Genomic DNA, 13731 nt, shown 5'->3' on the forward strand with positions numbered 1-13731 from the left:
CTGGTCCCATCACTTCATGGGAAATAGATGGGGAAACAGTGAAAACAGTGGCTGACTTTGTTTTTCTGGGCTCCAAAATCACTGCAGATGGTGATTGCAGCCATGAAATTAAAAGACCCTTACTCCTTGGATGGAAAGTTATGACCAAGCTAGACAGCATATTAAAAAGCAGAGACATTATGTTGTCAACAAAGGTCCGTCTAGTCAAGGCTATGGTTTTTCCAGTGGTCATGTATGGATGTGAGAGTTGGACTATAAAGAAAGGTGAGCACTGAAGAATTGATGCTTTTGAACTGTGGTGTTGGAGAAGACTGTTGAGGGTCCCTTGGACTGCAAGGAGATCCAACCATTCCATCCTGGGGGAGATCAGTCCTGGGTGTTCATTGAAAGGACTGATGTTGAAGCTGAGACTCCAATATTTTGGCCACCAGATCTGACTCATTTGAAAAGACCCTGATGCTGGGAAAGAATGAGGGCAGGAGGAGAAGGGGATGACAGAGGATGAGATGGTTGGATGGCATCACCTACTCAATGGACATGGGTTTGGGTGGACTCTGGGAATTCATGATGGACAGGTATGCCTGGAGTGCTGCGGTTCATGCTCAGTCACGTCTGAGTGACTGAACTGAACTGAATTGATGTATATGCATGTGCATGTATTTGTTGCTCTGTCGTGTTCAACTCTGCAACCCCATGCACAATAGCTTTCCAGGCTTCTCTGTCGATGGGATTCTCCAGGAAAGAATACTGGAGTGCGTAGCCATTCCCTTCTCCAGGGATCTTCCTAACCCAGGGATTGAACCTGGGACTCCCACTTTGCAGGTGGATTCTTTACTGTCTGAGCCACCAGGGAAGCCCTATGTATATATAATCATCAAGTTGTATACTTTAAATATATATGATTATATTTGTCAATCATTCCTCAATACATTTGGAATGAATGAATGAATAAATGTTTCTTGGCCCCCAAACTGTTCCTGTTACTTTTGTTTTATGATTTGAGTAAATATGACATTATTATTTCAAGAAATGAAGCTAAATCTATAGAGGTAGAATATTCTTTTTCCACTCTTAGTTTTACAAATGAGAATGTATTCACATTAGACACAGAGAGAGACAGAGAGACATGCTCTTGTAACTTTGTGTTAATATAGCTATATTTTCTCATGGCCCCAAATTTTATAGCATATTATTTACCTCTTCCTCTTTTATACTATTAAATTTAAATACTGACTCTGTCACTTACTACCTTAGGAAATTTACTTAACTGGTCTATCCTTCAGTTTTCTCACTAATAATAGACTCACAGGCTAATAATAATGTGAGTTATATGATGTAGAGATATTGTGAGGATTGAATGAGTTAATACATACCAAGCACTTACCTGTGTAAGCATACTGCACCAAGGAATTAAGTGCATTAGGATCGATTCCTTCCATCTTGACCTCTTTTTGTTTGGCTTCAAGCACATCATTAGTAAACATTGCAGCAAAATAATCAGACACTGCACTAAGAACCAACCTAGAAATAGGAATGTTTCATAGGAATTTAAAACAGTCCATAATCTCACTGAAAAGCATGAAATACAGTCAGTAAATGTGTAATACTGATAAGTATGCTTTCTGTGTACATATTTCATATGTCAGTCAAGTATAGTTAAATTAGAAAAGTAAATTAAGTTTATTTTCTTTAGACAATTTGTGCTGCTTTTCTTCATTAATTTCTCTAATGTTTAGCTCTTCTAAATATCACAGGGTGACATGGATCATATGGGCTAGTGCATTTTTAATATAATGACATAAAAATCTATTTTCTTAAAAGCTCCAATTTGTAATTAATGGACTGATTCTTTCTCATTCACACATGCTATACTCAGTACTTACCGATGGGCTGGAATCCGGAGATGTCCAGCAATGAGTAACACATCACACAACTGTTTCTCTTTCAAGTAGTTCTCCATTTTTTGAAGAGTTTGTTGTGCATGGTTTACAGCATGGAACTGCTCCTCAAATCTGCTAACACTCATGTCTTCAGCATGCTGTGTAGCCAATCTGAAAGGGAGATAAGTGTGAGAATATGGTTTGTTTCTCCTAGTGAGTGTGCAAATATCCAATGGACATTTAGGCACATCACTTCTAAAAGAAATAAATTGAATTAAAGTAAACAATATTTGCCCACCAATCCTAAATATTTTACTATTATTGCTCCCTAACCTCCATTAAAGTGAAGTGTCATGGTTAGTATTTATATCTGGAATATAACCATGGATCTAATTATGTATAGTACAGCTGCAGACGTCATGCTAATTTTATATGCACAAACATAAATTTCAAAATACAAACCACTTTTTAAAAATTTTATTGACATCACAGTTAAATCATTAGGCATGATATGGTAGAATTGTAGGTATAATTTAAAATATTTTTTTCAAATTTGTTATGTTCTGGAGCTTCTCCATAAAGTATTCATTGCACATCAGAAATATTTCCTGGAGAATCTCAAGCCTGAGAGTTCCACGATATTGTTTACAGTTGTTTCCCATCAAGAAAATAAACATATTCCCACCTTTTATATTGTTTTTGTTTTACTCAGATATAACTGACATACTACATTGAGTAAGTTTTAGATGTGCAGTGTGATGATGATATTCATATATATTGTGAAATGATTACCATGATAAGGTTGCGTGCATGCTCAGTCACTAAGTCATACCATGGGATTTTTCAAGGCAAGTATACTGGAATGGGTAGCCATTTCCTCCAGCCGATCTTCCTGACCCAGGGATGGAACCTGCATCTGCTGTGTCTCCTGCATTGGCAGGTGGATTCCTTACCACTTGAGCCATATGTAAAAGGGACCACTTTTACAGATACAGAATAGTCAAGATTTTTTTTTTCTTTCAGCACTTTATTTAGAGTAAGCCCTTCATATCTGTGGATTGAACCCATCCACAGATTTTTGTATCTGTGGTGGGTCTTGGAATCAATCCCCCATGGATACTGAGGGACAAATGTATATCATACCACTGCCTTCTGTCTTGCAAGGTTTCTCAGAAAATTATTGATAATTTTATTGATAATTCCTTGTATGTACTGAGTCACTTCTTTCTTGCTGCTTTCTAGACAACGCTGTCCTTTACAGTTTCATTACAGTGTGTCTGGATCTCTTTGGTTTATCCTACAAAAAGTTCATTTAGATGCTTGTATTTCAAATCTATATCTCTCCTCAAATTTGGGGAATTCACTACTTTTATTTCTTATTTTTAAGTATATAAGTAGGAGCACAATACATATTTATTAATTGGTTACAACTTTGTATTTTCACAAATCACAATCATAGAACAGATGAATTTATGCTAATGGTCTTGATGAATTTCAAGAATTTAGAAAACATTTTGACACTGAAATTTTTAAATATGCAGAAAAGTTGAAGGGAAAGAACAAAAGCATAACATCTCCCCAAACCTGCCAACTTTTAACTGTTACCAAAAGTACTTTATCTGTTTTACTGAATCATTTGAAAGTAAGTTATTACAATATGACACTACATGCCTGAATATATAAGCATTTATCTCCTAGTGAAAGAGTCAATTCTTAGGTAGGTTGATAAGAATTCCAGGGTCTCTGAGGAGGAGAAAGGGGCACAGTGCTCTCAAGGAGGAGAAAAGGACAATTTTTCCACATTGCTTTGTCTTAGTTACATAAGACATTATTTTCTCTCAGCTCAGAGCTAATGATTACACAACAAAACAACTCATCTTAAACTATATCACAACAATGTATCCTGCTCAAGGACATGTTTCTCCTTCTTAAGAACATTCTGACTAATCCTGTTATCTTCAAATTATATTGTGGGAGTGTGTCTGGTAAGACTTTTCTGTTGTTAGTTCTAATCTTGATAATTTAAGATGTATGTCCTGGGAGTAGGTCTGGTAGAATTATATAAGGCTTTGATAAAACTAGTGACTGGATGTACTTTCCATCCCTCTTCTGATGTCTATGTCAGAAGCTTTCTCTATCCCTTTTTATACTTTAATAAAACTCTGCTACACAAAAGGTCTTGAGTGATCAAGCCTGGTCCCTGGTCCCAAAGCTAAATCTTCTTCAGGGATCACAAATCCAACATTGTTCACCATAGCTATTACTAGGAATAAGGATATTCTACATCTTATGGAGGAGCCTGGTGGGCTACTGTCCTCGGGGTCGCAAAGATTCGGACACGACTGAGTGACTTCACTTCACTTCACATCTTAAGGTGTGTCATTGCAACACCTGAGATCAATAGCTCAGTAAAATCTAATATGATAGATTTATATGGAATAATTGCCCCTATAGTTCTAATATGTCTTAAATTTTTTTCCTCATCCAGGATCTAGCCAAAATTTATACACCCATCAGGTTATGTCTTTTCTCTTTTTTTTGTCTTTCCTCTTTTAATTTAATAAGGAATACTTCTTTCTGGCATTTCTTTCCATTATGACCTTGAACTTTTTCAACCATTCTGAATTCTTGTAGAATGTCCTAAAACTTGGATTTTTCTGTTTGCTTCTTTGTTTGTTTTTCTTTTCTTAGTAGATTTAAATTACAAATTCTCACTCTGTGGTGCATCTCTTAGTGCATCAGTAGAGATACAGAATGTCAAGCTGCCCCACTGCTGGTGATGCTAAGATGATTACTTTTTTAAGATGGTAACTGCCAGATCTTTGTTTACTTAAAGTACATTTTTTCCTTTTGTAAATGAACAATATATGGGGTGATACTGTGAAACATTTTAAACACCTTTCCATTCAAGTATTCATTGATAACATATGTCCAAGACCCTATTAAGTGTTCTAAGAAACTCTCTGCCCATTTTCTCCCTTTTCTCCATCTGGGACTTTAGTTCTGAATATATTGTCTGTTTGATGATAGTTCTTAATTCTCTAAGGTTCCATTCACAGTTTTCACTTTTTTCTTTGTGTTTTTGAGATTTGATAATTTCATACCAGTTCAGTTCATTTCAGTTGCTCAGTCATGTCTGACTCTTTGTGACACAATTAACTGCAGCACACCAGGCTTCTCTGTCCATTACCAACTCCAGGAACTTTCTCAAACTCATATCCATTGAGTGGGTAATGCCATCCAACAATCCCATCCTCTGTCATCACCTTCTCCTCCAGCCTTCAATCTTTCCCAGCATCAGGGTCTTTTCCAATGAGTCGGTTCTTCACATTAGGTAGCCAAAAGTATTGGAGCTGCAGCTTCAGCATCAGTCCTTCCAATGAATGTTCAGGACTGATTTCCTTCAGGATTGACTGGTTTGATCCCTTGAAGTCCAAGGGATTCTCAAGAGTCTTCTCCAACACCACAGTTCAAAAGCCTCAGTTCTTCGGTGCTCAGCTTTCATTATGGTCCAGTTCTCACAACCATACATGACTACTGGAAAAACCATAGCTTTGACTAGAAGGATCTTTGTCAGCAAAGTAATGTTTCTACCTTTTAATATGCTGTCTAGTTTGGTCATAGCTTTTCTCCCAAGGAAAAATGTCTTTTAATTTTATGGCTGCAGTCACCATCTGTAGTGATTTTGGAGCCCAAGAAAATAAAGTCTCTCACTGTTTCCATTATTTCACCATCTATTTGCCATGAAGTAATGGGACCAAATGCCATGATCTTAGTTTTTTGAAGGTTGCATTTTAAGCCAACCTTTTCACTCTCCTCTTATACTTTCATCAAGAAGCTCTTCAGTTCCTCCTCACTTTCTGCCATAAGGGTGGTGTCATCTGCATATCTGAGGTTATTGATATTTCTCCTGGCAACCTTGACTCCAGCTTGTGCTTCATCCAGCCCAGCATTTTGCATGATGTACTCTGAATATAAGTTAAATAAAGAGGGTGACAATATATAGCCTTGACAAACTTCTTTCCCAATTTGGAACCATTCTGCTATTCCATGTCCAGTTCTAGCTTCTTGACCTGTGTATAGATTTCTCAGAAGGCAGGTCAGATGATCTCGTATTCAAATCTCTTGAAGAATTTTCCACAATTTGTTGTGATCCACACAGTCAAAGGCTTTGGCATAGTAAATAAAGCAGAAGTAGATGTTTTTCTGGAACTCTCTTGCTTTTCATAGGATCCAATGGATGTTGGCAGTATGATCTCTGGTTCTTCTGCCTTTTCTAAATCCAAGTTGAACATCTGGAAGTTCTTGGTTCATGTACTGTTATAGCCTGGGTTGGGGAATTTTGAGCATTACTTAACTAGCATGAGATGGGTGCCATTGTGTTGTAATTTGAACATTATTTGGCATTGACTTTCTTTGGGATTGGAATGAAAACTGACCTTTTCCAGTCCTGTGGCCACTGCTGAGTTTTCCAAATTTGCTGGCATATTGAACACAGCACCTTAACAGCAGCATCTTTCAGGATTCAAAATAACTCAACTGGAGTTCCATCACCTCCAATAGCTTTGTTTGTAGTGATTCTTCCTAAGACCCACTTGACTTTGGACTCCATGATGTCTGGCTCTAGGTGAGTGACCACACTGTCATGGTTATCTGGGTCATGAAGATCTTTTTTGTGTAATTCTTCTGTGTATTTCTGGGGCTTCCCTTGTAGCTTACTTGGTAAAGAGTCTGCCTGCAAGGCAGAAGACTTGGGTTCGATCCCTGGGTCAGGAAGATCTCCTGGAGAAGGAAACGGCAACCCACTCCAATATTCTTGCCTGGAGAATCCCATGGACAGAGGAGCCTGACAGGCTACAGTCCATGGGGTCGCAAAGAGTCGGACACGACTGAGCGAGTTTAACTCTGTGTATTTTCAACACATTTTACTAATATCTTTTGCTTTTGTTAGGTTCATACCATTTCTGTCCTTTATTGTGCCCGTCTTTATGTGAAATGTTCCCTTGGTATCTCTAATTCTCTTAAAGTGACCTCTAGTCTTCCCATTCTATTGTTTTCCTCTATTTCTTTGCATTGATCACTTAGGAAGTTTTTCTTATCTTTCCATGCTATTCTTTGGAACTTGGCATTCAGATGGATGTATCTTTCCTTTTCTCCTTTACCTTTAGCTTCTCTTCCTTTTTCAGCTTTTTGAAAGACCTCCTCAGACAACCATTTTGCCTTTTTGCATTTCTTTTTCTTGGAGATGGTCTTGATCACTGCCTCATGTACAATGTCATGAACCTCTGTCCATATTTCTAGGCACTCTGTCTATCAGATCTAATTCCTTGAATCTATTTGTCACTTCCACTGTATAATTGTAAGAACTCACAAATTCATATAACTTGTTCATTTAACTTGTCTTATGATCACAAGTTCATATAACTTCTCTTCAAATTCACAGATCTTTTTCCTGCAAGTTCAAGTCTGTTATTGAAATTCTCTAGTAAATTCTTCAATTCAGTATTGTATTTTTCAGGTCCAGAATTTCTGTTTGTTTGCCTTTTTTTTTTTGGTAATTTCTATCTCTTTCTTGATATCCTTATGTTTATATATTGCTTTTCTGACTTCTTTTAGTTATTTTTCTGTGTTTTCCTTTAGCTCTTTGAAGATACTTAAGAAAATTGTTTAAGTTATTTGTCCAGAAATTTTAAAACATGCGGCTCTTTAAGGTCAGTTTCTGGATATTTATTTTGCTTCTTTTGAATGAGCTATGTTTCCATGTTTCTTTGCATGTCTTATGATCTTTTGTTAAAACTGGGTATTTTGAAAAACAGCCACTTTTCCTAATCTTTGCATGATGGTTCAGTGTGGGGGATGTCTTTCACTAATCTACCCAGCATGCAGGATGAAGTCTTTTCAGGCCTTTTTTGAGAATGCCTCTCTGTGGAATTGCATGTGTGCATTTTAATACCAATCTGACATACACACACCTGCTTATACATGTCTTAATTTCTCTAAGTCTCACCTCTGCTTCTTTGTTGGGCCTTAAATATTCTACCATATTCCTTTGCCTATAATCTCTTGCCACCAGGTTTCCATAGGTCTATAGTCTTTCTACATTTTTCACATGCTGTGGTACCTGCTACTGCTTTCTGTGACTTCTAACCTGGGATTCAAACCACACTGGTATTCTCATCTGAGCACTGAGTTAGCCAATACTGAGATCAGTTTGTTGCATATCATGTGGATAGGGCAGAATGTAGCAAAAAAAGTTCACTCATTTCTTATAACTTGAGGGAGAAATCAAGAAATAAGTTGCCTACGCCCAGTTGTGTTGTGCCACCCTGATACAAGAGCAAGCATCAATGCCATGAATTTTCCTATTGATTTGAATATGACTTTTTATTGATTTGCTTGACTGCTGTATATCCTTGATTCCCTTCCAAAGCTCCCCAAAAGCCTTTTAAATCAATCTGTAATTGTTTACTTGATATTTACATAGAGGACAAAGGTCTAGAGCTTCTTAACTCATCATTGTGCTGACATCACAGAAGCTTTAGAGTATGATTTTTATTTAATTTCAGGATGGGAAACACATGTACACTGTGGCAAAATGAATACAATGAATACAATATTGTAAGGTAATTAGTTTCCAATTAAAATAAATAAATTTGTATTTTAAAAAAAGAATAAGTTCCTATTTTTCTGATTAGCAGTAAAACAGATATCAGAAAAATAAAACTTTAAGATTTTTGTTGCAAAGCTCTTTTGTAAAATATTACTTTAAGAAAAAATGAAAAGCGGTATCTTAAAAAATGGTGAGGGTTTGATTAATTTTGGAGGCCACTTTGGAAGGCTGTTTGGAAACATAAACTTAAAAAAATTAAAGCATACTTTGTAAAGACATTCTTGGCAAGCTTCTGAGTTTGAAGTTGAAAATCTGAATGTAGTTATTTTAGAGAATGTGTCTTTTACTATAGTTCAAATGCTGCAATAACACAGAGCAAGGAACTTTCCTGGTGGTCCAGTGGTTGACTTTGCCTTATAATGCAAGGGGTATGGGTTCAATCCCTGGTTAGGGAAGTAAGATCCCTCATGCCTTACAGCCAAGAAACCAGAACATAAAACAAAAACAAAATTGCAACAAATTCAATAAAAGCTTTAAAAATGATCCACATTAAAAAAAAGGTTAAAAAAAAAAGAACCAGGTAGTGCTAACAGAGTGCATAAATTAATGTTTAAGCATTTCACAAATAGCTTCATACTTTTTGTTTTTCTTTTGTAAGTTCTACTTTTCTTTTTTTGTTGTTGTTCAATGAAAATTCAACTTTTATTGCTACGTAACAATTTACCACAAACTTAGTGACTTTAAACAATGGCCAGCTATTACCTCACAGATAGCATTAATCTACTAGAACTGCAATCTCATATGTGTTGAGGCCTCTTCCAGGCACCGCGGTTGGCAGAATTCAGTTCATGGTGACTGTAGGACTGAAGTTCACATTTTCTTGTAGTCATCAGGTGAGGGTAGCTCCAGATCTTAGAGGCTGCCTGCAGGTGTTTGCCACTTGGGTTTCTCCATTGTTGTTATCGTTCAACAATGAACGATGTCTTGTTGAACTCTTTGTGACCCCATGGACTGCAGCATGCCAGGCTTCCATGCCCTCCCCTATCTCCCAGAGTTTGCTCAAACCTACGTCTATTGAGTCAGTGATGCTATCTAACCATCCTATTCTCTGCCACCCGCTTCTCCTCTTGCCTTCAATCTTTCCCAGCATCAAAGTCTTTTCTCCATCAGGATTTTCTCCATAGGCCCTCTCATAACATGGTAGTCTACTTCTTCAATTCCAGCAGGAGGTTCCGTGGTGTGGTGACTCAAATTTCTTCTTTTAGCAAGGGTGCAGTCCCTTTTAAGGGCTGGCTCATCTGTTTAGGTCAGGCCCACCCAGAATAATCTCCCTTAATTAACTCGAAGTCAATTGATTTGGGACCTTAATGGCACCTGCAAAATCCAATGGAAACTTAGCCTTCTTATAATGGTGTTGCCTTAGGTCCTAAAATGTTTAATTTATGCACATATTAATGTATAATTTATGCACATATTAAATGCTATTGTAGCTGGAACTTTCTAGTGATAAAGAATCCATCTGCCAATGCAGAAGACGTAAGAGACACAGGTTCAGTCCCTGGGTCGGAAAGATCCCCTGAAGGAGGGCGTGGCAACCCGCTCCAGTATTCTTGCCTGGAGAATCCTATGGACAGAGGAGCCTGGCAGGCTACAGTCCATAGGATCACAAAGAGTCTGACATACCTGAAGTGACTGAGCACAAACACAGCTTGAACTTTACTACATTTGGAGTCTTGGAAGTGGATAAATTAAATCTCAAGAGCAAATCACAAACTTAAAACTTCTTCTTTCTAAGATAGCTATGCACATAATATAAACTTGTAGTCATGCAGATATCATAATTTTGAGTGACATAAATTAAGCAACATTTTAAATCTATAATAAGTAATAGATTTTTCTCTGGAGAAATGATGCATTCTTTTGTGTCAAGTCAAGTAAGTCTTTTAATATATTGGGTTGGCCAAAAAGTTCATTCAGGTTTTTGTATAATGTTATGAGAAAACCTGAACAAATTTTTGGTGAGCCCAGTATCATATGTGATCATATTTTAAGATATTATCTGTTGTAAATTACTGAAATTGTTATTTGTAAAGAAATATTATATATAGATAATATAAAACAAGAGACTAAAATGTTTCCATTCAATCCAAAACATTTGCCATCTATGAAGGCTTATCAGTTGTTAATATTTCAGACAATATATTTCAAAATTTTGTTATTTATTATAAATGATGCATCAAAGTTGAAATTACTTTCATCTGAGATTCTAAAATTTATTTGCTCTTGGATTTCTAGCTTTCAGAATTAAGAAAAAGTACTCTGATGCTGGGAGGGATTGGGGATAGGAGGAAAAGGGGACAACAGAGGATAAGATGGCTGGATGGCATCACTGACTCGATGGACATGAGTTTGAGTGAATTCCAGGAGTTGGTGATGGACAGGGAGGCCTGGTGTGCTGCAATTCATGGGGTCACAAAGAGTCGGACACGACTGAGTAAATGAACTGAACTGAACTGACACTTATATTGTTTAAATAACCAAGTCTGTGGTATTTCATTATGGCAGTCCTAGAAAACTAATGTAAGCCATATATAAAATTGAATATGATAAGGTTAGGTTCTTTTCACCATTAGCTTATAAACATTTGCTGAAAGAGACTACATGCATTTTATAATAATAAATGACAAAATCACATGAGATGTCAACAATTTATTAAATATTAATTACATTAATTGTGTTTTAAAAATTAATAAAACTTGAGAGGAAACAATGTAGTGTAGTCATTAAGAACTTATTATACCTTTTACTCAGATAAAGTCTTAATTTCCATTCCAATACTTAATTAATTACTTTAAGAAATTTACTAATCTTTCCTAATGCTCAACTCCTCTTATCTGTAAAATAGTGCCAACTCCAAAGATTTTTTTTAAATGATGCAACAGGAAGTACTCATTAAATATTAGCTATCATAGTCACCAAAAGCACCAGCACTGATACTACAATCATAATAATTTCATCATGATAATCACCATCTAGTACTACAATGATCAGTGAAAGCAGCAGCAAAAAAAAAAAATAAGGATAGCTTTAGAAGGATACAGTAAGAATATAGGTGAGCTTAGCCTTGAAGGATGGACATGTCCTGGCTGAGCAGAAAAGAATGAGAAAGACGTTTTAGAAATGGACAGCAAGGTGAACAAAAGTTTGTAAGTGTTGTACTGCTGTTATTTTGCCCAGCTAAACTTCTCATAACATATTTGAAGGAAGGTAGAAGTAGCAAAGTAAAATGTAGACTAGGAATAGAAGTTAAACACTAGTAAAATCATAGGCCATTTACAAAACCTGGTATGGGCAATGAAAACTGAGAAAAGAGAAATCTGCACCTGGGAACTGAGTCATTGCGAAGAATTTGCTCCGCGTTAGTCTGAAGGGCAGTTCTAGACTTCACCTGACAGTAACTTGACAAAGAAAGTCAAAGTAGTTAGCATTTGGTTGCAGTGAGACCCTTTTTGAAGGTCTTCCCTGAGTGAAATAATAGCAATTCTGAGCCAGATGCCTGGCAGTAGAAAAGTGCACAGCATGTTCAGCGCTAGTGTTTGACCACCTTCATTGGGATATACAGATTACATATGAAACAAAAGTGAAAGCAATAATTAACATTCACTGATTATTTAAAATGTATTTATTTTTAATTGGAGGATAATTGCTTTACATATTGGGCTGGTTTCTTCCATACATCAACATGAATCAGCCATAAGTACACATATGCCCCCTCCTTCTTGAACCTCTCTCCCACCTCTCACCCCATCCCACGCTCTAGAATGTCACAGAGCACCAGCTTTGAGCTCCCTAAATCATACAGCAAATTCCCACCAGCTATCTATTTTACATATGGTAAAGTATATGTTTCAATGCTACACTCTATTTATGCTAGCTACCCTCTTCTCCTACTATGTTCACAAGTTGGTTCTCTGTCTGCATCTCCATTGCTGCTCTGCAAATAATTTCATCAATACCATCTTTCTAGGTTTCATATATATGTGTTAATATAAGATATTTGTTTTTCTCTTTCTCTTTGCTTCATTTTGTGTAATAGGCACTAGGTTCATCTGCCTCATTATAACTGACTCAAATACATTCATTTTAATGGCTGAGCACCAGGCTGCAATGGCATAGGAGTGGCCGAGAGGAGCTACCCCATGTCCAAGGTCAGGGATGGAGGCTGAGAGGAGCTACCCCGTGTCCGAGGTCAGAGGTGGAGGCCGAGAAGATCTACCCCACGTCTGAGGTCAGGGGCGGCAGCTGAGAGGAGCAACCACACATCCAAGGAGCGGTGGCTGCATGGGTGCAGAAGGGCCGAAAGGAGCTACTCCACGTTCAATGTCCGGAGGGGCGACCTTGTCCAAGGTAAGGAACAGCGGCTATGCTTTGCTGGAGCAGCCATGAAGAGATACCCCACGTCCAAGGTAAGAGAAACCCAAGTAAGATGGTAGGTGTTGCCAGAAGCATCAGAGGGCAGACACACTGAAACCATAATCACAGAAAACTAGCCAATCTGATCACATAGACCACAACCTTGTCTAACTCAATGAAACTAAGGCATGCCGTGTGGGGCCACCCAAGATGGGCGGGTCATGGTGGAGAAGTCTGACAGAATGTGGTCCACTGGAGAAGGGAATGGCAAACCACTTCAGTATTCTTGCCTTGAGAATCCCATGAAGAGTATGAAAAGGCAAAATGATAGGATACTGAAAGAGGAACTCCCCAGGTCAGTAGGTGCCCAGTATGCTACTGGAGATCAGTGGAGAAATAACTCCAGAAAGAATGAAGGGATAGAGACAAAGCAAAAACAATACCATTTGTGAATGTGACTGGTGATAGAAGCAAGATCCAATGCTGTAAAGAGCAATATTGCATAGGAACCTGGAATGTCAGGTCCATGAATCAAGGCAAATTGGAAGTGGTCAAACAGATGTCAAGAGTGAACGTTGACATTGTAGGAATCAGCAAACTAAAATGGACTGGAATGGGTGAATTTAACTCAGATGACCATTATCTCTACTATTGCGGGCAGGAATCGCTCAGAAGAAATGGAGTAGCCATCCTGGTCAACAAAAGATTCTGAAATGCAGTACTTGGATGCAATTTCAAAAACGACAGTGATCTCTGTTCATTTCCAAGGCAAACCATTCAATATCACGGTGATCCCAGCCTATGCCCCAACCAGTAACACTGAAGAAG

At 37.6% G+C, this 13731-nt stretch overlaps 1 protein-coding gene across 2 annotated transcripts in view; it reads right to left on the minus strand.

Annotated features, from left to right (window-relative positions):
* The window catches only part of KLHL4 (kelch like family member 4), a 136336-nt gene that overhangs the window by 52131 nt on the left and 70474 nt on the right, over positions 1-13731 (minus strand). For both annotated transcript variants that reach the window (XM_070290871.1, XM_070290872.1), the window contains exons 2-3: positions 1884-2051; positions 1385-1521 (exon numbers count right to left, since the gene is read on the minus strand). In XM_070290871.1, coding sequence (XP_070146972.1) covers positions 1385-1521; positions 1884-2051 — 305 coding nt within the window. The remainder of the gene's footprint in view (positions 1-1384; positions 1522-1883; positions 2052-13731) is intronic.

This window comes from Ovis canadensis, chromosome X (assembly GCF_042477335.2).
Source record: "Ovis canadensis isolate MfBH-ARS-UI-01 breed Bighorn chromosome X, ARS-UI_OviCan_v2, whole genome shotgun sequence".
NCBI lineage: Eukaryota > Metazoa > Chordata > Mammalia > Artiodactyla > Bovidae > Ovis > Ovis canadensis.